A 24,644-nucleotide genomic window follows, 5' to 3' on the forward strand; every position below is an offset into this window, starting at 1 on the left:
AGAGAGAGAGGGAGGGCGGGAGAGAGAGAGGGAGGGCGGGAGAGAGAGAGGGAGGGCGGGAGAGAGAGAGGGAGGGCGGGAGAGAGAGAGGGCGGGAGAGGGAGAGAGAGGGAGGGCGGGAGAGAGAGGGAGGGCGGGAGAGGGAGAGAGAGGGAGGACGGGAGAGGGAGAGAGAGGGAGGACGGGAGAGAGAGGGAGGACGGGAGAGAGAGGGAGGACGGGAGAGAGAGGGAGGACGGGAGAGAGAGGGAGGACGGGAGAGAGAGGGAGGACGGGAGAGAGAGGGAGGGAGGACGGGAGAGAGAGGGAGGGAGGACGGGAGAGAGAGAGAGGGAGGGCGGGAGAGGGAGGGCGGGATAGGGAGGGAGGGAGAGGGAGGGAGGAGGGCGGGAGAGGGAGAGGGAGGGAGGACGGGAGAGGGAGAGAGAGGGAGGACGGGAGAGAGAGAGAGACGGAGGGAGAGAGAGAGAGAGAGAGGGAGGGCGGGAGGGAGAGAGAGAGGGAGGGCGGGAGAGAGAGAGGGAGGGCGGGAGAGAGAGAGGGAGGGCGGGAGAGAGAGAGGGAGGGCGGGAGAGAGAGAGGGAGGGGCGGAGAGAGAGAGGGAGGGCGGGAGAGAGAGAGAGGGAGGGCGGGAGAGGGAGAGAGAGGGAGGACGGGAGAGGGAGAGAGAGGGAGGACGGGAGAGGGAGAGAGAGGGAGGACGGGAGAGGTAGGACGGGAGAGAGAGGGAGGGAGGACGGGAGAGAGAGAGAGGGAGGGCGGGAGAGAGAGAGAGGGAGGCTGGGAGAGAGAGGGAGGGCGGGAGAGAGAGAGAGGGAGGACGGGAGAGAGAGAGAGGGAGGGCGGGAGAGAGAGAGAGGGAGGGCGGGAGAGAGAGAGAGGGAGGACGGAGAGAGAGAGAGGGAGGACGGGAGAGAGAGAGAGGGAGGACGGGAGAGAGAGAGGGAGGACGGGAGAGAGAGAGAGGGAGGACGGGAGAGAGAGAGAGGAGGGAGGACGGGAGAGAGAGAGAGGGAGGACGGGAGAGAGAGAGAGGGAGGACGGGAGAGAGAGAGAGGGAGGACGGGAGAGAGAGAGAGAGGGAGGACGGGAGAGAGAGAGAGAGAGAGGGAGGACGGGAGAGAGAGAGAGAGAGAGAGGGAGGACGGGAGAGAGAGAGAGAGAGAGGGAGGACGGGAGAGAGAGAGAGGGGGAGGACGGGAGAGAGAGAGGGAGAGAGAACAGGAGAGAGAGAGAGAGAAAACGGGGGGAGAGAGAGAGAGAGAATGGGAGAGAGATTGAGAGGAGATAAAGAGGCAGACAGAGCGTGGAGAACCAGAGCAAAGAGAGGGTTTCGAGAAAAACTCATCTGACTTGTGAGCAGCAGCTGTGAGACATCCACTAATTATATAACGGTGAATGTTTATGAAAATTTAAGTATCAAGTTGGTACTAAATGATCCATTTAAATTCAGAGACATGGTTCATTAAAGTCGGGAGTAAGGATGTGGAGAAGATTGATGAACAACCCTGTCTGTGAGTGAAAGTGGGGGAGGGAGTAAGATTGAGAGATTGAGAGGGAGAAAGGTGGGAAATTGAGAGAGGGAGATAGATGGTTTTTTTTGTTCGTTCATGGGATGTGGGCGTCGTTGGTGAGGCCGGCATTTATTGCCCATCCCTAATTGCCCTTGAGAATGTGGTGGTGAGCCGCCTTCTTGAACCGCTGCAGTCCGTGTGGTGATGGTTCTCCCACAGTACTGTTAGGAAGGGAGTTCCAGGATTTTGACCCAGCGACAACGAAGGAACGGCGATATATTTCCAAGTCAGGATGGTGTGTGCCTTGGAGGGGAACGTGCAGGTGGTGGTGTTCCCATGTGCCTGCTGCTCTTGTCCTTCTAGGTGGTAGAGGTTGCGGGTTTGGGAGGAGCTGTCAAGAAGCCTTGGCGAGTTGCTGTCGTGCATCCTGTGGATGGTACACACTGCAGCCACTGTGCGCCGGTGGTGAAGGGATTGAATGTTTAGGGTGGTGGATGGGGTGCCAATCAAGCGGGCTGCTTTATCTTGGATGGTGTCGAGCTTCTTGAGTGTTGTTGGAGCTGCACTCATCCAAGCAAGTGGAGAGTATTCCATCACACTCCTGACTTGTGCCTTGTAGATGGTGGAAAGGCTTTGGGGAGTCAGGAGGTGAGTTGAGAAGGAGAGAATGGGGGAGAGGGAGAAAAAGAATGGAGGAGGAAAAAGGTTATCATGAGAAGGAGAGAAATGGGGAATGAGAAATAACATCGAAAGAGCGGGAGATACTTTCAATTTGTGAGGAAGTCGAGAGAGAAGGTAGGGGAATGAGAGATTGAGAAAGAGTGGAGAATAGAGAGAAAAGGGGAAAGTACGAGTGTGTGGGGGAAGAAAATATGAGGTGAGGATCAAGATGCAGGGGAATATTGTGGTGTTTGGACTAATTAGCCCAGTTCTTTCTTAGCCTTATGCACGAATCATCCCAACACCCCAAGAACCTCACTGCTTTGTAATCGCACCCAGGTGTCTATTCGTCTCTTTGCTGAATGGGGAGTTCCTATTCACAAGAACAAACTTAAGTTGCTCAGTGACTTAAAAACAAGCATGTGGGTCACAGTGCCTTTCAGGTCAACCTCAAAAAGGGTTGCAGTAACTTTCATAAGATGAATACAGATGATGAATGCCATTCTGTCCATTTTACCTTATTGACCCAAAAAAACCTAAGGGCCCCAATCACATCATCCAATAGGAGTCAGGTTTTTGCTGCCACTGCTTTTCCTGGAAGTCTATTCTGCATCTTCTGTCTGTTTCCTGTCTGTATGAAGAAATTCTTCCAGGCATCAGTCCTAAATTTGTCCTTGACCAGTTTGAACCTGTTCACCCTTGTCCTGCTGTTGTTATTTCGTTGAATCATTACTTCAAGGTCTGGCCTCAAGTCACTTCAGATTTACTTCCTCTACAAGGTCTGGCCTCAAGTCACTTTCTCTCAAGCCTGCAGGGTCCAGTGTCTCTAATCTACGCCCCTAGCTCAGACCTCCAATACTGAAGCTCAGTCTTGTGGCACTTCTCTGAACAGTCTCCAGAGCTGGAATCTTTCTTTGGTTAGTAAAACTGAACACACTTCTAGGGTGCGGTCTGACCAGAGGACTGTCCAATTTTAACAGAACCTTCTCTGACTTACACTGTACTGGGACAGAAAGCAGAGAGTAGTGATGAACAGTTGTTTTTCAGACTGGAGGGAAGTATACAGAGGTGTCCCCCAGGGGTCGGTGTTGGGACCTCTGCTCTTTTTGATATATATTAATGACCTGGGCTTGGGTAGAGGGCATAATTGCAAGGTTTTTGCAGATGACACGAAACTCGGAAATGTAGTAAACAATGTGGAGGATAGTAACAGACTTCAGGAGGACATAGACAGACTGGTGAAATGGGCAGACACATGGCAATGAAATTTAATGCAGAGAAGTGTGAAGTGATTCATTTTGGCAGGAAGAATGAGGAGAGGCAATATAAACTAAATGGTACAATTTTAAAGGGGCTGCAGGAAAAGAGACCTGGGGATATGCGTACATAAATCTTTGAAGGTGGCAGGACAAGTTGAGAAGGCTGTTAAAAAGGCATTCGGGATCCTTGGCTTTATAAATAGAGGCATAGAGTACAAAAGCAAGAGCTAAACCTTTGTAAAACACTTGTTAGGCCCCAGTTGAAGTATTGTGTCCAATTCTGGGCACCACACTTTGGGAAGGGTGTCAAGGCCTTAGAGAGGGTGCAGAAGAGATTCACTGGAATAGTGCAAAGGATAAGGGACTTCAGTTATGTGGAGAGACTAGAGAAACTGGGGTTGTTCTCCTTGCAGTTGAGAAGGTTAAGGGGAGATTTGATATTACAGTGGTCCTAATACCGACCATGGGGGACACCACTGTACACTTCCCTCCACTTTGTAAAACAACCATTCAGCACTACTCTCTGCTTTCTGTCTGTTAGCCAATTTTGTATCCACGCTGCCACTGTCCCTTTAATCCCAAGGGCTTTAATTTTGCTAACAAGTCTATTATGTGGTACTTTATCAAACGCCTTTTGAAAGTCCATATCCACAATATCAACCGCACTACCCTCATCAACCCTCTCCGTTACTTCATCAAAAGAACTCAATGAAGTTGGAATAATTTCCTGCTAATTCCCTGAGTAGGCCTCCCAGTGTTTCTTAGCTTTTAATTATAAATTTACCTTCTTTGTATCTTTAATCCACAGATCTAGCTTTATATTTAAAAAATAACTAAAAAAAAAGCCAGAGTGGGCCTCTGGGTCAATCCCTGCTGCTCATCACCTCATCTCCACATCATCATCTTTAAATTATTGATTAATATGATCAAATAGGTTTTAAATGCAGCTGATTATCTGAATGTTTTACTGAATGTGACGATTTTCATATTTAACTCAAATAAACAGGATAAATGATGACATGTTTTACTGAATGAAATTTCCTAAGTATCGATTCTAATATTTAAAGTACTGTAGATGAATTATGATTTTAATATTTCACTGATTATAATGAATAAATGATGATCTCAATATTTCACTGCAATAAATTAGATAAACAAAGATTTTGATAATTAATATTTATAACAGTTTGTTTCCTATTAATTACAAATCGATCTCCCATGGCACTGCACAAAGGCACTCAAGATCAAGTGCAGTATGCAGGTCAGGTACAGTTAGAAGAGATAGAGATAACTGGACCAAGAGCAGGCAGGAAGGGAAGGAGGCAGATGGGAAGGGGGAAGGAGGGAGGAAGTAAGCAGCATTATTGATCCTAAAGACCTCGATCTTCTGCTCACTAGTGGGACAGAGTGCAGGTGAGCAGGACCCCCAATTGTTAAGGCACCGATATTCTGCTTGATATGGAGCTGAAGAAACATGGTTTGGGGGGAGGGCCAAGGGGCGGGGCAGATAGTCAAGGATCAAACCAACGGGTCTAGGAAACATGCTGGGGGGATGGTGAAAAACCTGGGAAGCCCAGGATTGGGCCACAAGTGTGGAAAAATTCTCAAAAGGGGTGCGTGAAAAAATTATATTCATTCCAAAATAGCGACTGCTGCACCTGCACTTACCACAGTGCTGCCATCTACAGGACACTTTATCCATCACCTCAGAAACATTTTAGACTTTTACTTTAAGAAAACTCTTCACAACATCAACCACCTGCGAGGCACGTCATCGAATATTGAGGTTTTAATATAATAGATATTATTTAATAAATGACGGTTTTAATATTTAGGACCATCTTCAGCTGCTTCATCAATGACCTTCCCTCCATCATAAGGTCAGAAATGGGGATGTTCGCTGACAATTGCACAGTGTTCAGTTCCATTCGCAACCCCTCAGATAATGAAGCAGTCCGTGCCCGCATGCAGCAAGACCTGGACAACATCCAGGCTCGGGCTGATAAGTGGCAAGTAACATGCGCGCCAGACAATGACCGTCTCCAACAAGAGAGAGTCTAACCACCTCCCCTTGACATTCAATGGCATTACCATCGCTGAATCCCCCACCATCAACATCCTGGGGGTCACCATTCACCAGAAACTTAACTGGACCAGCCACATAAATACTGTGGCTACAAGAGCGGGTCAGAGGCTGGGTATTCTGCGGTGAGTGACTCACCTCCTGACTCCCCAAAGCCTTTCCACCATCTACAAGGCACAAGTCAGGAGTGTGATGGAATACTCTCCACTTGTCTGGATGAGTGCAGCTCCAACAACACTCAAGAATCTCGACACCATCCAGGACAAAGCAGCTTACTTGATTGGCACCCCATCCACCACCTTAAACATTCACTCCCTTCACCACCGGCGCACAGTGGCTGCAGTGTGTACATCCACAAGATGCACTGCAGCAACTCGCCAAGGCTTCTTCGACAGCACCTCCCAAACCCGCGACCTCTACCACCTAGAAGGACAAGGGCAGTGGGCACATGGGAACAACACCACCTGCACGTTCTCCTCCAAGTCACACAGCATCCCGACTTGGAAATATATCACCGTTCCTTCATCGTCGCTGGGTCAAAATCCTGGGACTCCCTTCCTAACAGCACTGTAGGAGAACCTTCACCACATGGACTGCAGCGGTTCAAGAAGGCGGCTCACCACCACCTTCTCAAGGGCAATAAATGCCGGCCTCGCCAGCGACGCCCACATCCCATGAACGAATAAAAAAAAACTTGGGATTACATTATATTCCATGACATGCACTACTTCACATGGGGGGAGGAAAGGAAGGTGCTCATGCTCTACAATACTCTCACTTTGTCTTCACTAGACGGTGGACAATGTCACAAGAGATTGACTAGCTCTCTATTTGCTCTTGGTTCCTGGGTGACATTGGCACGGGAGCACCTACTGCCTGTCCCTAGTTTCCCTGAATGTGGGACTGGAGATACATGTTGGCTTTTGGATTTATTCAATTCAATTTCACAACTTGTCAGGGTGGGGTTTGAACTCATGATCCCTGGGTTGCTAGTCCAGTACCATAACCACCAGGCTACTGAATCCTGACTAGCTCAAAATGTCAGAACGTTTATAATGGCACTCTGTTAGGAATTGCACAGCTTATTTGTTTCCACAGTTCCAAAACAGCGACCTCCATATATAAATAATAAAATACTGGCTCTCACTGATAAACATGTGACCACTTATCTGATTGCTCTGACTTGAACACTTCCTTGTCACAAAATTATTAGAAACAGGAGTAGTGCCAGAGCTAATACCAATCTTTAAAAAGAGACATACCAAGATACACAAAGCTCTGATTTAGCAACAGAATAATATATTGTGGATTAACACAGCATAATGCTCTTCTCAGTATAAAACAGTGCATCCTCTGACTTGCCATGAGAGGCGCTGTGGGAGATCTGTGTATACTGTGGTTGAACATTACCAAATACTGCACTAAAATGTAATGTAGGTAGAAAAGCTCAGTCATTTTTCACTGGAGTTGGAGAATCTTTTTGTGGTCTTTATACTGAACAGTGCCCTGTGTAAAACCCTGCTGCACATCTCAGTGTTATAACAGCAATGCTTTGTGTTAAATTTAGGGAATTTCAACACATTTTGTTTAAGGGCCAAAAAGGAAAATTGCTGGGTTTTTTTGGATTGGTTTTTATCCATTTGGTCAACGAGATGCTCGACTTGTACTGGGGTGCCAGAAGCCGCTCGGTACCTCACCCAGTTGCCATTCTTCATGCACGTGCTTAGGCACTGAGCGCCGTTGGGCTATTGCACAGCATTGCAGCCAAGCCCAAACCTGTTCACATGAGTACTTGTCATCAAGGCTAGACTTGCTAGCAATCAGGAGCAGGAACCCCGGCTCCCCAGCCCGGAAGGGGTGGGGGGGCACTACGTCCCATCGGAGTTCCCCCAAGTGCTGGCCTCTGTGGGAATTGGCTAATTCAACACAAAGGAGGCTGGAACTTTTTTTTGGGCTGTATGGCTGTGTACTACGCTGGGAATTAGATTTACCCGACAATTAGTTACCCGGACAACCCCCAAGTCTACAAGTAGAACAACTGAGAAAACTTACAGCATGTTGTGGGAATAGCCGGCCACATCAGTTCCTGCTGTCTTGACCTTCGACCCTGGCAGTCCACATAAATGCCCACAGTACTGAAACACAATAAATACTCCTTGCCCGAGATTTCCACCGCGCAGATTGCATCGGTGGGCTGCTGAGAGATAAAGGAGAGTGTGTGGTCGTCGGGGTGGAGGAGGCTGATGGGGCTCCCATCTCCCTGCAGCGGGTACTTCGCAAATCCCGACTGATAGCCGACGAGCAAGCGTTCGCTGAAGATGGCCATCCACTGTACGTTGCCCGGCACTTGGATCTCCCTGAACTTTTTGTGGCGGGTTTTGCTCTGGTTCAGTTCGTAGCACTGTACCTGCCGTTTCATGGCCACGCACAGGCACGTGGTGGCGCCGTGGCGCACCGGTCCCGACACCAGCGTTTGGCAGCCCTTTGTCTCCACCAGTTTGAAGAAATCGCCTTCCCGGCCGTCGAGGGCCGTCGTGGGGAAGAGGCGGACGTGCCGGTTTCGCCCGGATATGACAGCGATAAGCTGCTCCCCTGAGATGAGCTCGATCTGGTGGACCTTCTTGTTATCACCAACACGGATAATTTCTGCCAAAGAGAAATGAGAAGGGGAAAAGAAAAGTGCTTACTTGAAAAAAAAGAAAGACTTCTAGAACACTTTTCATAACCTCAGGTCTTCCTGAAGCGCTTTATAGCCAATTAAGTGCTTTTTGAAGTGTAGTCACTGTTGTAAGGTAAGAATCGCAGCAGCCAATTTGCACACAGCAAGATCCCACAAACAGCAATGAGATAATAACCAGATCATCTGTTTTTAGTGATGTTGGTTAAAGAATAAATACTGACCAGGACACCGGGGAGAACTCCCCTGCTCTTCTTCGAAATCGTGCTATGGGATCTTTTACATCCTCCTGAGAGGGTGGATGGGACCTTGGTTTAAAGTCTCACCTGAAAGATGGCACCTCTGACAGTGCAGCACTCCCTCAGTGCCACAATGAAGTGTCAGCCTAGATTACGTGCTCAAGGCTCTGGAGTTGTGCCTGAACCCCCCACCTTACCACTGTTTGAGAGATGTGATAAGATGATACATAAAGGTAAATCCATTCCTCCTCACCCACTTTAGCTGCAAGTATTTTCTTTTAAGACAAATGGTGGACTGAGCCCCCTTCACCCAACAATGAAAGTGAATCCTGCCGTTCCCCTGCCCCTACCACTAAGAGTGAATCCTAACCAGCAACTCCATGCTGGGAAGCCAACCCAAGCCACTCAAAGGCCCTTCCTCCATCATGGAAAGAAAAACATAGGCCTTGGGAGGGAAGCAAATCGCACCACAGCCGCTATCCTTTTCTCCCTGTTTCTTCCCGATCCCGCTTTCCCCGTCCTCCTCTCCCATTCTCCTCCAGAGAAAGAGGGGGGAGAGAGAGAGAGAGAGAGAGAGAGAGAGAGAGAAAGAGAGAGAGAGAGAGAGAGAAAGAGAGAGAGAGAGAGAGAAAGAAAAAGAAAGAGGCAGGGGACAGAGAGGCAGGGGACAGAGAGATAGAGGGAGCAAATAAGGAGAGAGAGCAAGAAAAAGATAGAGAGAAATGGGAGAGTGGTGTGGAGGAGGGAGAAAAGAAGCAATTCTGAAGCCAACTGATTATCTCACCTGTGTTTTATTGACAGTTAGAAAATGTCATCGCTTCTGGCTTACACCCGTCAGGCTAATTTCTCACATGAGGCAGAGAGAGAAAACCAGAGAGAAAACGAGCGAGCTCAGGCTTCAAGTGGAAATTAATATTTTAGGAAAAACTTTGAACCACATTTGTGCATTCTGAGCATGTGCAGTTGTAGAATTGAAAGGGGGCTTGAATTTGTTCTGGGAGGCTTAGAGTATTTGTGCATGGGGGGGCAGTGGGTGGCTTGGAATATTTGTATGGCAAGGGCTCAAATTTTTGTGTAAGGCTTCGTATTTCTGTGTAACCACTTGCAACCGGCTCTGACTGTGACATGTGTCTCAGCTCCCAGCTCCAGGAGGCTGGACATCTCTGACTTAAACCACCGCACCTTCCCCAGCTGGAAGATATCACGGGAGGGGAATAAATCAGAAAATTTACAATTAAATTACACAAGTAAGAACTCACAGGAGCTCAAAAGCATAATGAACAAAGTATGAAACCTAATTGCGGTTTATGTTGGTGATAAACAGACTAACAAACCTAAAACATTACTGCATGCAGAAAAGTGCAGGGCCTGTTCAGTGGAAGTGCAGGGCCTGTTCAGTGGAAGTGCAGTTAGGTAGAAAGATATCAACTTACCGTCTTTGGTGACATGTACTACAAACAATCCTTCTTCATTTCCCAGCGCTATCCTTTCATGATCTGGAACACAGTAACAGCAAGGGTGACGGGTATTAACATTTGGCATCTTGCATCATGGTACTTTCTGGAGGGTCAATTTTTCATGCTTAACAAAGGTGAGAGATACCAACCGCACAGTGTCAGCAGTAAGCAGTCCAGCACAACGCCAGTCACACTGTGCCCCAACAGCACATTTCAGCTCCAATCTAGAGTATTACTACTGCATTAGTGTGAATTTTCTTTATCCCCACATCAGCAGTCCTGTGGCTCCCCTGATTTTAATTGACAAATTAACACCAAATTAGGGCACACTAGAAACCAGGAGTGCCCAAAATGATTTTGGGTTGAAAATTGGTTAAGGCCCATTTTCCTGTCCATGGCCAACAACGCATGGCCCAGCTGGGAGGCCCAAGGCTGGCTCGAAATTGGTCGCTGGGCCTCATTAGCATTTTTTGCATGAGCTGCCGTGCCTGTCGGGCCTCCACAAATAGCTCATGCATTTTACAGAAAAGAATATCGCAGTTAAAATCGGAGCTATTATCACTACTTGATCTTTTCCTTCCCTCAAGAGGAGGTTGGGAAAGAACTTAGTTTTCCCTGGATTAGGGGATCAAAAGGCTGTGTGGAAATGAACATAGTCCATGATAGAATAATCAGATATGGGCTCTGGATGGAGTGGGCTTGATGGGCCGAATGACCGTTTCTTGCTCTGGATGTTCTTATATTCCTAAAGCTACTGTGGATTAGTGAGGCCTGTTGTGTCATGGTTTCCATATACAAACAAAAAAAATGGAAATACCGAATGTGAAAATGAGAAGATCAAAAGAAAGTGGGCATTTATATCTTCTGATTTAAGACCTAACTACGAAACCCAACAATTACCCTCTAGAACATGAATAACTTTGGGTTAAACCTGAGAAAACACTTTCAAGCAGAACAAACTTGTCCAACGGGAAGTCGCAGCCTCTCTCCCTCACAATAAAACAGTTGGAAGACTCACTTAACATGGCATTGTAAGGAAGTATAGATTCGCCTTCACTGAATCTGTTCAATGTCCACTGTCGCAGTGAGTCTTTCTCTCCACACCATAGAATACGATCCACCTTTACTAACTACAACACCTCGTGAATGCTCCATTAGAATTCTCAACTGAGCTTACTCTCATACTAGTGACACAATAGTAATTCTGCATTGTTGACTATCACCTAGATCTTTGAGAAAAGACGGGCCACTATCCAAAACATTAACCTGTCTTTTCTCTTTTCAGATGGTGATAGATGTGCTGTTTTTATTTGACACTGTATCATCACTCATTCTTTGGGGTGGGGGGGGGGGGGGTGTGGGGGGAGAGGGAGAAAGAAAGAACTTGTATTTGTCTTATGCCTCTCACGTCCTCAGGATGTCCCAAAGTGCTTTACAGCCAATGAATTACCTTTGAAGCGTAGTCACTCTAGTTATGTTATCAAACACAGCAGCCAAGTTGCACAGAGCAAGGTCCCACAAACAGTAAATCAGATAAATAACGAGCTAATCTTCATTTTTGGTAAATGTTGGCCAGAACACTGGGACAATTCAGCTGCTCTACTTCCACCTGAACAGGTTGATGGGGCCTCGATAAAACGTCTCATCCGAAAGACGACACTCCCTCAGTACTGCTCTGAAGCGTCAGCCCAGATTTTGTGCTCAAGTCTCTGGAGTGGGGCTTGAATCCATGATCTTTTGACTCAGAGGCGAGAGTGCTACCAACTGAGCCAACAATGACACTTGGAAGAGAGAAAGTAAAACAGGAAAATCATTTGACTGAAAGTTTTTAATATGTTGAATTAAAAGAAAGAAAAGAACTTGTATTTATATAGTGCCTTTCATGTCCTCAGGACATCCCAAAGTGCTTCACAGCCAATTACCTTTGAAGTGTGGTCACTGTTTTTTTGTATATAGGTAAACATGGCAGCTGATTACTCTTTATAACATTACATGCTGAGAGATACCAGCTTCAGTGAAAAGGCAGTCAAGCTGGCTCCTACCTATGATGGCGGCTGACTGTGTTGTCTTAATGAGGGGCAGGGCACTGTCATAAGCTTCCTTCGGAACGAACACCGATCGGTCCTTGAGTTTGTTCTTCTTCAGAATCCGGTGCAGCTCGTTCAGCAGCCCCACCCACTTATTTTTCTCATTCTCGCTGTCCGCCAGTATCAGGATCGAACACTTGTTGTTGGACGGTGACAGCTGGGAGGCCGTAACCTGCAAAGAACACAGACGTGACTTAAGTTAAGGGGAGATCCCAGGCTGCACTGAGCGTTGCGTGAAACTGCCAGCATGGATTTATTTATCTTAGCCTCATGAGCTTTAAAGCGCTCTATTAGAGACTGGAGATAAGCCAGTTCATTTAAAAAAAAAACTTTCTCCCCATCCCTTTGATTGCTCCACTGAAGGCTAACATGCTGACACAGCTGAGGAAAAATTTCTTCACTCAGAGGGTTTGAATCTTTGGAATTCTCTACTTTAAAAATAATTTCATGGTACTGCGTGGTAACTGTGTAAAATACTCCTAAGGAGTAACTGACAAATATAGGTACAAAATACATCAAACTTATATTAATGTTTACAAAGATGTTCACATTTTAAATGGACCGCCTGCACCAATAAAGTCCCCACCACTTATACCGTCCACGCTTATCATGGGCAGCCACCTGTATCGGACAAATAGTGCTAACAATTTGCCAGTACCATAGGAGTCAATTACAAAGGTGCCACTTGTAATATATCAAGTGTGCCGGCTATGTCGGGCATACTTTGTCATGGAATCCTTTTTTTAAAAACAGATTTCCCTGCTTCAATAGCCGCAAGTTTTCGGCCCTCGCAAAGACGTCTACTTTAACACTAAGCCTTTGCTGCAGACATTTTGACGTCCGTTCTTTGGAGCATTAACATTTTTTGTTGTCCATGTACAAGAACTGGAAAATAACCCAACTTATCAGTCTCCCAAGTTTCATTTTATTTTTAATTGGGTTGTCTCAGTGCAGCAATGCACTGTACCATTGTGTGGTAGGATCAGCAGATTCACGCTCTTTGTGGGCATTATTAGCCGAGGCATAGAATATAAGAGCAGGGAGGTTATGTTAGAACTGTATAAAACACTAGTTAGGTCACAGCTTGAGTACTGTATACAGTTCTGGTCACCACATTACAGGAAAGATGTGATTGCACTAGAGAGGGTACAGAGGAGATTTATGAGGATGTTGCCAGGACTGGAGAATTTTAGCTATGAGAAAAGATTGGATAGGCTGGGGTTGTTTTCTTTGAAACAAAGGAGGCAGAGGGGAGATTTAAATGAGGTGTATAAAATTATGAGGGGCCTAGTTAGAATGGAGGATCCATTTCTCTTAGCAGAGGGGTCAGTGACCCCTCTGCTTAGATGTAAAGTAATTGGTAGAAGGATTAGAGGGGAGCTGAGGAGAAATTTTTTCACCCAAAGGATGGTGGGGGTCTGGAATTCACTGCCTGAAAGGGTGGCAGAGGCAGAAACCCTCAACTCATTTAAAAAGTACTTGGATGTGCACTTGAAATACAGTAACCTACAAGGCTAAGGACCAAGTGCTGGAAAGTGAGATTAAGCTGGATAGCTCTTTTTCAGCCGGCACAGACAGGATGGGCCGAATGGCCTCCTTCTGTGCAATAACTTTCTATGATTCTATGATTAAAATTGGCCTCAGCATCTGTGGGATTGGAAGGATTGAATAGGGATGGACAATAAATTAAAATCTATTAGGGATGGGCAATAAATGCTGGCCTTGACAAAGAAGCCTACATCCCATGGATGAATAATAATAAAAAAAATAACCTACTGACTGAGCTGGCCATCTGGGCAGTGGGGTACTGGAGGACCTATGGAACTGTGCCACAGGAAGAGGCAGCACCTTCAGGAGGAGAGGTGGGGATGGGATAAGATGGAGTGGAGAGAAAAGAGATCATTGTGGCAAACTACAGACCTCAAGAAAGAAGGAAATTTAAAAAAAACAGAACTCCTAGGATGGGTAACTTGGTGTCCTTCTAGTACACCTCCTACAGTTGCTTATGGCAGCAGTAAAGAAAGAAAACTTGCATTTCTACAGTGCCTTTCACCACCTCACGACGTACCAAAGTGTTTCACAGCCAATGAAGTACTTTCTTGAAGTGTAGTCACTGTTGTAATGTAGGAAACACGGCAGCCAATTTGGGCACAGCAAGATCTCACAAACAGCAATAAAATAAATGACCAGATAATCTGTTTTAGTTGTTAGTTGAGGGATAAATATTGGCCAGAACACTGGGGAGAACTCCCCTACACTTCTTCAAATAATGCCATAGGGTCTTTTACATCCACCAGTAACAGCCTATGAAGAAGCCAGTCCTCTCAGTCATGGAAGAAAACAACAAGCTAAGAAGATAATATTTATACATGTACAAACAATTGAATATATTGTTTTATATACATTCGGTTGATCTATGAAGATGCTTTAACCAGCTCTTTCCAGGGTATCATTTCTATTTTTAATCGTCCTGGGTGCTCGGTATGTCCTGGCAGTGGCTCAGCAGAGCTGAATGGCAATCCCTGCTAAGTGGATGAAAATGCCACATGATTTCTTTCACTTATCCATTTTCAGTCAGTGTTAATAAACTTCGCAAGCTCTGGCATGCATTTACTGCTAACATTCATCTGCTTCCACACTGCAGAAAGCGAGGATATACATGCCTGGGCCAACAGCGAGATCTAGTAAACCATCAGGCATCGAAAGGTGAAAGCCTGACAAGTGACTGCATTATCACATCACTCCTGCTGACCATAAACAGTATGAAAATACATGTAACAATTTTAAAAGTGAGTGTACTTTCAGGCATCAGGCTTGTAATAATGCAAAACAAAAATCACATTTTCACATTTATGATGCCACTGCTTCACGATGACATAATCACATGGTTTAGCGATTTACAGTTTTTGTTAGTACATGAAACATATAACGGAAGCATTGCACTTTATCTGGCACAGGTGTGATGGGCTGAATGGCCCCCTTCTGCGCTATAATTTCTACGATTCTACCATACTTCATGGACGTTGGGATTGAAAGGAAAAAAAAAGGACACTCAGTTGGCTCGGCTCCCATCCCGCCCGTTTGGCTCCCATCCCGCCCGTTTGGCTCCCGCCCGTTTGGCTCTCATCCCGCCCGTTTGGCTCCCGTTCGCCCGGCTGGCTCCCGTTCGCCCGGCTCCCGTCCGGCCCGTTTGGCTCCCGTTCGCCCGGCTCCCGTCCGGCCCGTTTACACAACAGTCAGGAACTGAATGTGTTTTACCCCACTGTCCCTTCAGTGGGTGATTAAACCAGGCAGGAGTTGAACCACGAGGCTGATAACCCAAAGTTAAAATGGATCTTCTAGAGAGACTGTCAAATCCGCTCTGTAGCATTGTGATTTCGGTCCTCTTAGGATCATGGAAACCCCTCCTATACAGTAGAGCTTGGCAGGGTTCAGTAATACAGAATTAATGCTGGACTGATACTGTGGAGCTTTCACATCATTACTCTCAGTGGTCAGGGAAAGAGCTTTCAATTTGTGCTGTTCACCTCCCACAGGAGAGTAAACTGAGAAAAATATACCTGGTTAATTGGAGGAGCAAGCTTTACTTCCTCAATTATCTATGTCTCCATTACCTGCACTCTCAATTCTCCACCAGTATTTCTGCGGGAGTTGAGATTGGGAGGCAATTTGGAGTTGGGGTCGGCAAAATTTATTTTAAAAATTTGTTCTCAGGATGTGGGCATTGCGGGAAAGTCGCTTTTACTGCCCATCCCTAGTTGCCCTGAGGTGGTGATGATGGGCCTTCTCCTTGAACTGCTGCTGTCCTTGTGGTGATGGTGCTCCCCACAAGGGTCTTAGGAAGGGAAAAGAAAAACTGTTTACACTAGATACATTCATTTAGAACACCCACTGAAAGGGAATTTGGTAATCCTTGATTATCTGCCAGTTTCTAATATCCCTCCTTTATAGTGAATAATTGCGATCCCACTACAGTTATGGCCCGATGGAACAGAGGATTTTTATTCATGGCTAAATCCTCTCCTTAGGCGGATAAGCAAGCTCATTTGAAACTTTGTTGCTCGTGACTTACGTGGTCACACGGCACTTGTGGAGAAAGAAAAATTTAAATAAGGAAGAATAAAGACGTTCATGAAGTATTTTAAGAAGTACTTGTTGAGTTAAAGTTCTATACTGGGAAAGAGCAGGATGGACATCATATTTAGGTCCGATCAACGGTGGGTAAGTAGTCCATAAAGGGTCTACATCACCAAGGAGTACGTACTGGGGGGAATGCAAAGTGTCATCTCCATGAGGAAGGAACAGCATTAATTGTACAGAGAGTAAAAATACCTTAATATGAGTCGCAGTTTTACGATCGCGTGCGGAATGGAGTTTCGGGGTCTGTTTAATGGGCCCAACCCACCTACCCGGTTCTGCTGTAAGCGGAACCTAAGGCAGAGAGAAGAGAAAAGCTACATCAGAGGTCTACCTGTCAGAAGGGGTTGAACTGTCACATCCCCTATGCCTAAAGGAAGAGGACTGAATTCAGAACGGGCTCCAAACGACCAAAATATGGTGAAGACCAACTTTTACAAAGGTTAGCTAATTCCCTCAGCAAGTGTAGCCAGGGGATACAGTTGAGAAATGCTGATATTCTTCGCATTAAGGGAACATAGCTCTCGGGTGACAATGAGCACATCCTCAAACTAATAACTGATCTTTAGACTGATAAAGGAGATCAAGCAAACAATAAGTTGGAGCAGGCAGAAAGCCACCGTCCATAACTATAGTGGCAGGAGGCAAAAAACCCAGTGACAAAAGAGTTTCATCCGGGGACAGGACCAAAGGTTACTGACATGGAAGCTCATGTTCTTTACACTCTCTCCCCAGCGTAGATCAGACACCGAGGGGTTCATATGATAAAGTTGGGGAAAACTGATAGTATCCTGGTACCAATGTTAGCCAAGTTATCTTTGGTTAGTAGTAAGCATAGGTGGTGTGCATCATGCCTCAAACCTCTCGTCACTTCTCAATGATAACAGACTCAGATCAGATCCATTGACCTGACCTTCTGAGAATTATCCTAGGGCACATCAAGATATTATTACTCCTATAATTATTTTTGAAGAATTATTACTCATCACAAAATACTGGAAATGTAAGTATTGGGAAAGAGTCTGACTAAATGAGACCATATGATGTGTTTCTTAGTCCTCTATCAGCGCGGACTGGTCTCTGTTAATAATAAAATTCGTAATATTAACATAGATGAACATATTGTTTTATATAGAATTAAGCACCTAAAAATAGATAGAGCAGCTGGGCCGGATGATATCCACCCGAGTGTCCTCAGGGAGATGGGACACGTGCTGTGCAAGCCCCTTGCCTGTACTTTTAACAGCTCACTTCACTCTGGGACGATTTTCACAGACTGGAAGGAGGCTAATGTAGTCCCCCATCTTTAAAAAGGAGACAAGACGGACCCGGGTAACTATAGGCCCATTAGTTTGACATCAGTAAAAGGAAAGATGCTTGAAGGAATCATTAGGGATGTAATACATGATTACTTGGATAGAGAGGGACATACTGGGGACACCCAACATGGCTTCAAAAAAAGGTCACGTCTAACAAATTTGATTATATTTTTTGACGAAGTCACCAAGGTGGTGGATTGGAAGCCCAGTAGACATTGTCTACTTAGACTTCCAAAGAGCTTTTGACATGGTACCGCACAAAGGGCTTCTCTACAAGATCGAAGCCTCTGGTATTCGTGGTAACACATTGAGCTGGACTGAGAACTGGCTGGAAGGATGTAGGTAGAAAGTAGTTACAGATGGAGTTGGATCCGTTTGGAGACCGGTCACCAGTGGTAGCCTGCAGGGATCAGTATTGGGACCGTTGCTCTTTAGTATTTTTATTAATAATCTAGATGTAGGTGTTGGGGATATGATCTGCAAATTTGCAGATGATACAAAGATCTGTGAGAGTGTCAGGATTGTAGACGATGCTCGACTGCTTCATGCAGATCTTGATGTGTTGAGGGACTGGGCTTGTGACTGGCAAATGATGTTTAATTTGGAGAAGTGCAGTGTTATGCATGTGGCAGGACAAATACTCAACATACATACACCCTTCAGGGAAAAGCATTGAAGTAGGTGGAGAAAGAAAGAGATCTGGACGTTCTTGTGCATAGGTCTCTAAAGGTTCATGAGCAATGCCATGAAGTGATAGCTAGAGCAAATAGGGTGTTGGAGTGCAATTGACTATTAGACAAAACATATTATTTTGTCCTCGTACATGACCTTGGTCAGGCCTCATTTGGAATACTGTGTCCAGTTTTGGTCTCCTCGCATGGTGGGTGAAATTGAGCCTTTGGAAAGGATGCAGAGGAGGGCCACTAGATTAATTCCCAGTTTAAAACACTATAGTTATGAAGATAGCCTAAAATAGCTGGGACTCTACAATTTAGAGAAGCGTAGACTTAGGGGTGATCTGATTGAGGTTTAAAAGATGATGTAAGGAATAGATTGTGTTCCAGTTGACAGTTTGTTCCAATTGAATGTTAAGGAGGACCAGGGATCGCAATTTTAAGTTGTATAAGATCAGATTGAGGCTAGATGTCAGGAGGTGGTTCTTTTCCCAGAGAATAGCGGGCCTCTGGAACAGGCTGCCGGCTCGTGCGGTGGACGCCAATTCACTGAATTCCTTCAAACGAGAGCTGGACCTGTTTCTGGCTGGCGCAGAGATGAGGCTCTTATAAAAGGTAGGTAATGTAATGCATAGAATTCAGGGCCAGAGTGATCTCCTGGACTAGTTTCGATCACCTAAGGGGTTGGAGAGGAATTTCCCAGAACTTTTTCCCCAAATTGGCCGGAGTTTTTGTCCGTTTTTCCGCAGGAGATCACTTGGCATGTGGTGGGGAATGTATATATTGTGATAAATAAGGTATTATGATTGTGTGGGTCAGTCTGAATGGACCAGAGGGTCTTTTCCTGTCCGTCACCGTTCGTACGTTTCGTATGATTCTCAAGCTATGAGAAATAGTGGATTTTTTGGCCGGCTGGTTTGCTATCTGCCTCCTAAGCTCAAACACTGAAGAAACTTCTGGCCTTTGGCAGGAACTTTGAAGAAATGGCAAAAAACATAAAGAGAAATAGTAAAAGATTTTATATATAATCACATCAAAGGTAAAAGAACAGAAAGGGTAGGGCTAATTGGAGACTAAAAAGAAAACATTTTTTTAAAACAGAGGTGGAAGAAACGGACTGAGATGCTAAAAGAATACTTTGTATTGATTTTCACAGAAGAGTGGGATAGTGGGAATGAAAGAGTACAGGAGATGGTACAGGAGCAATAATTAGATGGGGTAATTTATAGAGAACAACGTAGTACTGAACAATTGGTGACCTCAAAGCGAAAGAGACAGTGGCCACGATAGCATTCCAACATTCTCGGTAAGTCAGAGAAGAAATAGCAGAGGCTCTGACCATAATCTTTCAAACATCCTTCGATCTGGAAGGATTGCCAATGTAACGTTCTAGTTCAAAAAGGGATAAACAGACCATCCAGTCTAACATTGTTAGTGGGTAAACATCTGGAGGCCATAATATAGCATAAAACTAATAATCACTTAGAAGGACATGGATTAATTAAAGACAGCCAACGTGGATTTGTAGAAGGCAAGACTTGTCTGACAAATTCAATAGTGTGCTTTGAGGAAACATTATATCGATAAAGGAAATATAGTGGATGGTGTGTATATGTATCTTCAAAAAGGTACACTTAGGAGGCTAGTTGATAAAATTAAAGGGAATATGGCAGCATGGATAGGTAGTTGGCTCAACAACAGAAAAAAGTAGTGGTTAATGCTTGTTTTTTGTACTGGAGGGATGTAAACAGTGGTGTTGACCAGGGGCCAGTGTAGGGACCATTGCTCGTCTCAATAAATGATTTGAATCAGGTATAGAGGTGCCAACAGCAAAATTTACAGACAATACAAAAATTGAGACCTTGGTTAACTACCAAAAGGATTTTCAATGGGTAAAAGGACATGGACAAGTTAGTACATTGGGTTGATAAAAAAAAGCATATGGGATCCTCGGTTTTATGATACAGGGGGGTAGTGTAGAATAGGAAAAATCTGATGCGAGACTTACAGAAATCATTGGTTAGACTGCAGTTAGAATATTGTGTTTAGTTTGGGTACCCTGCTTTAAGAAGGATATCAAGGCCATGAAGAGGTTGCAGAAGAGATTCACCAAAATGCTACCAGGGATGATACCGGGCCTTAGAGGGTTAAATTATGAGGAGAGGTTGCATAAATCTGTCTTTTATTCCCTTGAGTATAGAAGATTGACGGGTGGTCTAATCGAGGTATTTAAAATTGTAAAAGGGATTCAATAGGGTAGATACAGGGAAACTATTCCCTCTGGTGAGGAGTCAAGAATGAGAGAACATAATCTTCAAATTTGAGCTAGGCGTTCAGGAGTGAAATCAGAAACCACTTTTTCACACACAGGGTAGTAGAAATCTGGAACTCTCTCCCCCAAAAGGCCCTTGAGGCTGGGCATCAAATGGAGCTTTCAAGACCAAGATCGATAGATTTTTGTTAGGGAGGTGAATGGAGTAGAGGTATAGATCAGCCATGATCTAATTGAATGGCGGAGCAGGCTCGAGAGGCTGAATGGCCTATTCCTGTTTCTATGAGAGGCTTTAGTTATGAGAAGATAGAGAAACTGGGGCACTTTTCACCAGAATAGAGAAAGCTGAGAGGTGATTCCAGTGGTCCATGCTTAGGCCCACAGGCGTCATTACTGCTATTTAGCCCCATTTCACCAGAATATAGACCTATCAGAGGGATGGTTAAACATACTGGGACCTATCAGAGGGATTGATAAACACACTGGGACCTATCAGAGGGATTGATAAACATACTGGGACCTATCAGAGGGATTGATAAACACACTGGGACCTATCAGAGGGATTGATAAACACACTGGGACCTATCAGAGGGATTGATAAACATACTGGGACCTATCAGAGGGATTGATAAACATACTGGGACCTATCAGAGGGATTGATAAACACACTGGGACCTATCAGAGGGATGGTTAAACACACTGAGACCTATCAGAGGGATTGATAAACACACTGGGACCTATCAGAGGGATGGTTAAACATACTGGGACCTATCAGAGGGATTGATAAACACACTGGGACCTATCAGAGGGATTGATAAACACAATGGGACCTATCAGAGGGATTGATAAACAGAGTGGGACCTATCAAAGGGATTGATAAACACACTGGGACCTATCAGAGGGATTGATAAACACACTGAGACCTATCAAAGGGATTGATAAACAGAGTGGGACCTATCAGAGGGATTGATAAACACAATGGGACCTATCAGAGGGATTGATAAACACAATGGGACCTATCAGAGGGATTGATAAACACACGGGGACCTATCAGAGGGATTGATAAACACACTGAGACCTATCAGAGGGATTGATAAACAGAGTGGGACCTATCAGAGGGATGGTTAAACACACTGGGACCTATCAGAGGGATTGATAAACAGAGTGGGACCTATCAGGGGGATTTATAAACACACTGGGACCTATCAGAGGGATTTATAAACACACTGGGACCTAGTAGAGGGAGTGATAAACACACTGGGACTTATTGGAGGGTTTGATAAACACACTGGAAACGATCAGAAGGATGGTTAAACATACTGGGAACTTTCAGAGAGATTGATAAACACATAACGACCTAGCAGAGGGATTGCTAAACACACTGGTACCTGTCAGAGCGATGGATAGACACATAGGGACCTGTCGTTTACACGTCTATGGGGAAAGAGCAGGGAATGAGACTAATTGGATAGCTCTTTCAAAGAGCCGGCACAGGCACAATGGGCCGAATGGCCTCCTACTCTGCTGTACCTTCTATGATACTGTGATTAGTAGGTGAATAGCCCCTTCTGGTGCTGTTAATCCCATTTATTGAAGGCACCACCTAACGTAACTTTGTTTAGAAACAGGGCAATGCCTGTCACGGAGCTGGTAGACACACTAGCAGCTACCAGTGGTAGGATACTTGGTCCTTGGGCATCCGTGGAGCAGGCGGCGACTGTGGGGGCGACACAGAGAAAGTCTGAACCACGGGGCAAATCATCTTTAGCAGCACTGACAGAAACCTGGGAAGAGTTCACCTTCCTTTCCCCCATGGTGTGTGACATGCAGGGAGTCCAGAAGACACAGGAAATAACCCTGCTGCCATTTGAAAGGACTTGGTTTGCAAAGACATTAAGGCTGTAAACATGATGCTACATGTCATGCAGACAAAACAAGGAATTCACAATTAAGATGGTTCAGTTACCAGGCACTTGTGCAATGACCAGAGACAGAAAATGCTTTTATGGGGTAATCCCTTACTGAGATACTGTACCACAAAATGGTAAGATGAAGTACATGTGACACAAATAATGGGAGAAAAATATATAACCAAATAGGACTCTACCAATTTCTAATACGTAAATAAGAACTCTAATGGAGGAGGCTCCCATTTCCTCAATTCAAGTAGGGCTTTCCCACTGTGTTTCACTGAGGTATAATAAACCCTATTGTGAAAATTTTCCTCTACAACAAAATGGTCCTAATCCCATGGGTCCTAATCCCATGCACTATTAGCAGGCCTACTCCCAGACCCATACAAAGTAAACAAATGCAGCTCAGGCTGACTCTGCATCTGAACATCCCTCCTTGCCTTCCTCTGAGCAACAGCCTCAGCTCCATCTTGCACCTCCCCCAGCAAATGGCTCAGATCAGGACGTCAGCATGTGTAGGACAACGGGCATGAACCCATTTCGGAATGATCTGTGGCACAACATGATGTGGCTCCAAGCTCCCACTCTATCAAACTAAATTAAGCATGAATCCTGCCTTTTATTATTTTGTTGGTAAGAATGGTAATTGCTCTCATTTCCATCAACTTCATTCATGCATTTTGGGCAATTTAACACAACTGAGAAACCCAGAGGCTAAAATCACCAGACTGTAACCTTGGTAACAATGCTGAAATGTACAGGATATTACCCCACATTCATGTATCTAGGGGATTGTCCGATTTAATAGAAAAATTATATTCCATTTTCTGGCAGGAAAATGTCAGTCCCATGCTAATCGACTGTGTTTTGCTCCAATGCATTCTCTGAGGTCTTAAGTCACAGAATCTCACTGACCATTTAATAATGCGTTCCTCCAACTTGTGAAACTGCAGCTATTTACCCCAAAGAAAGAGCTAGAAACCTGACTGGGGCAGAGAGCAGTGTGTGAGAGGGAGAGAGCAAGGGCAGAGACTCAAGTGTGAGAGTGAGATAGAGGCAGAGGCAGGAAGAGAGAATGCTGAAAGCAGGAGCAAGAAGCAGAAAGCTAGGGAAGGGAGAGAAAGAGAAAAGGAGACAGTAGGGAGGAGAAGCAGAAAACATGTAGGGGAAGAGGGAGAGAAAGAAGCAAGGGGAAATGACAGACTGGCAGACAAAACAGGGGAGAGAGATCACACGGGGAGAGATAGGGACGAGAGGGGAGAGATAGAGAACGAGGGGAGAGATAGAGAACGAGGGGAGAGATAGAGAACGAGGGGAGAGATAGAGAACGAGGGGAGAGATAGAGAACGAGGGGAGAGATAGAGAACGAGGGGAGAGATAGAGAACGAGGGGAGAGATAGAGAACGAGGGGAGAGATAGAGAACGAGGGGAGAGATAGAGAACGAGGGGAGGGAGGCACACACAACAAAGAGATAGAAAGACAAGAGGGAGAAACAATGAAAAGGAGGGAGGCAGTGAAAGGGGAACAGAGAAAATGATAGAGAAAATAAGATGGGAAAAATAAGAGAGAGGAGAATGAGAGAGAGAGAGAGAGGGGAAAAGATTGCAATAGACAGAATGAAACAATAAAGAAAAATAGGGAAACGGACCTAGAGAGACCCAGCTGTAAAAGGAAGCCTGGTATCTGGGCCAGAGGGTCTTGAAGGAGCAATAAATTAGGCTACAGCAAATCTTGGATCAATCTGAGAGCTTCTGGTACTTTCATACCTTTTTCTTAATGTGTTTGTATTTTAGTTCGTGTGGGAAATACACAGCGGGAAAGTATCCATTAAAAAGAGGAAAAATAAGGAATTTTAACTGAAGCACACCGAAACAATCTGATGTCAGTAGAAGAGAACTGCATTGTTCGTACGCATTAACACTAAAAATTAATAAACACAATGTTTGAAAGTATAGACAAGGTTTTAAACTGATCATTGTTTTTCATAGGGGAAGCCCCAAAATAACAAGACCTTCTGATGACAGGATTTTACTGTATTCCCACTGCCGATTGTTGCTGTTGTTAAAACCTTTCCCTCTCCTCGCCCTTCAGGCAACAGCAACACTACCACTTACCCTGAAGATACAGGGGACATCCTTCCTATTGGCGTGGATAACATCAGAAGCTAATACAGAGCTAACTGAAAACTCTTCATCCCTGGGGGGGGGAAATAAAAAAAAATTAAAGAAAACACAAAACAACAATATTCTGCCCTTATCTTACCGATCTGCAGTCAGTGTCAGGGGGGTGGTGAAGGAGAATCATTTACCCGGCTACCTTCGTGGGCCAGCAACGAACAGAAGGCAAAGTAAC

At 45.3% G+C, this 24,644-nt stretch overlaps 1 protein-coding gene across 4 annotated transcripts in view; it reads right to left on the bottom strand.

Annotated features, from left to right (window-relative positions):
* Positions 1 to 7,503: 7,503 nt before the first annotated feature.
* LOC137322105 (serine/threonine-protein kinase MRCK alpha-like) overlaps positions 7,504 to 24,644 on the bottom strand; it is a 499,456-nt gene continuing 482,315 nt past the window's right edge. For 2 of the 4 annotated variants that reach the window (XM_067985191.1, XM_067985190.1), the window contains 5 exons: positions 24,407 to 24,488; positions 16,309 to 16,407; positions 11,932 to 12,148; positions 9,866 to 9,928; positions 7,504 to 8,162 (listed from right to left, as the gene is read on the bottom strand). In XM_067985191.1, coding sequence (XP_067841292.1) covers positions 7,540 to 8,162; positions 9,866 to 9,928; positions 11,932 to 12,148; positions 16,309 to 16,407; positions 24,407 to 24,488 — 1,084 coding nt within the window. In that variant the 3' untranslated portion in view covers positions 7,504 to 7,539. The remainder of the gene's footprint in view (positions 8,163 to 9,865; positions 9,929 to 11,931; positions 12,149 to 16,308; positions 16,408 to 24,406; positions 24,489 to 24,644) is intronic. The other 2 variants (XM_067985192.1, XM_067985193.1) reach the window with 1 other exon arrangement.

The sequence above is a fragment of the Heptranchias perlo genome, chromosome 5 (assembly GCF_035084215.1).
Source record: "Heptranchias perlo isolate sHepPer1 chromosome 5, sHepPer1.hap1, whole genome shotgun sequence".
NCBI classification, from domain to species: Eukaryota; Metazoa; Chordata; class Chondrichthyes; order Hexanchiformes; family Hexanchidae; genus Heptranchias; species Heptranchias perlo.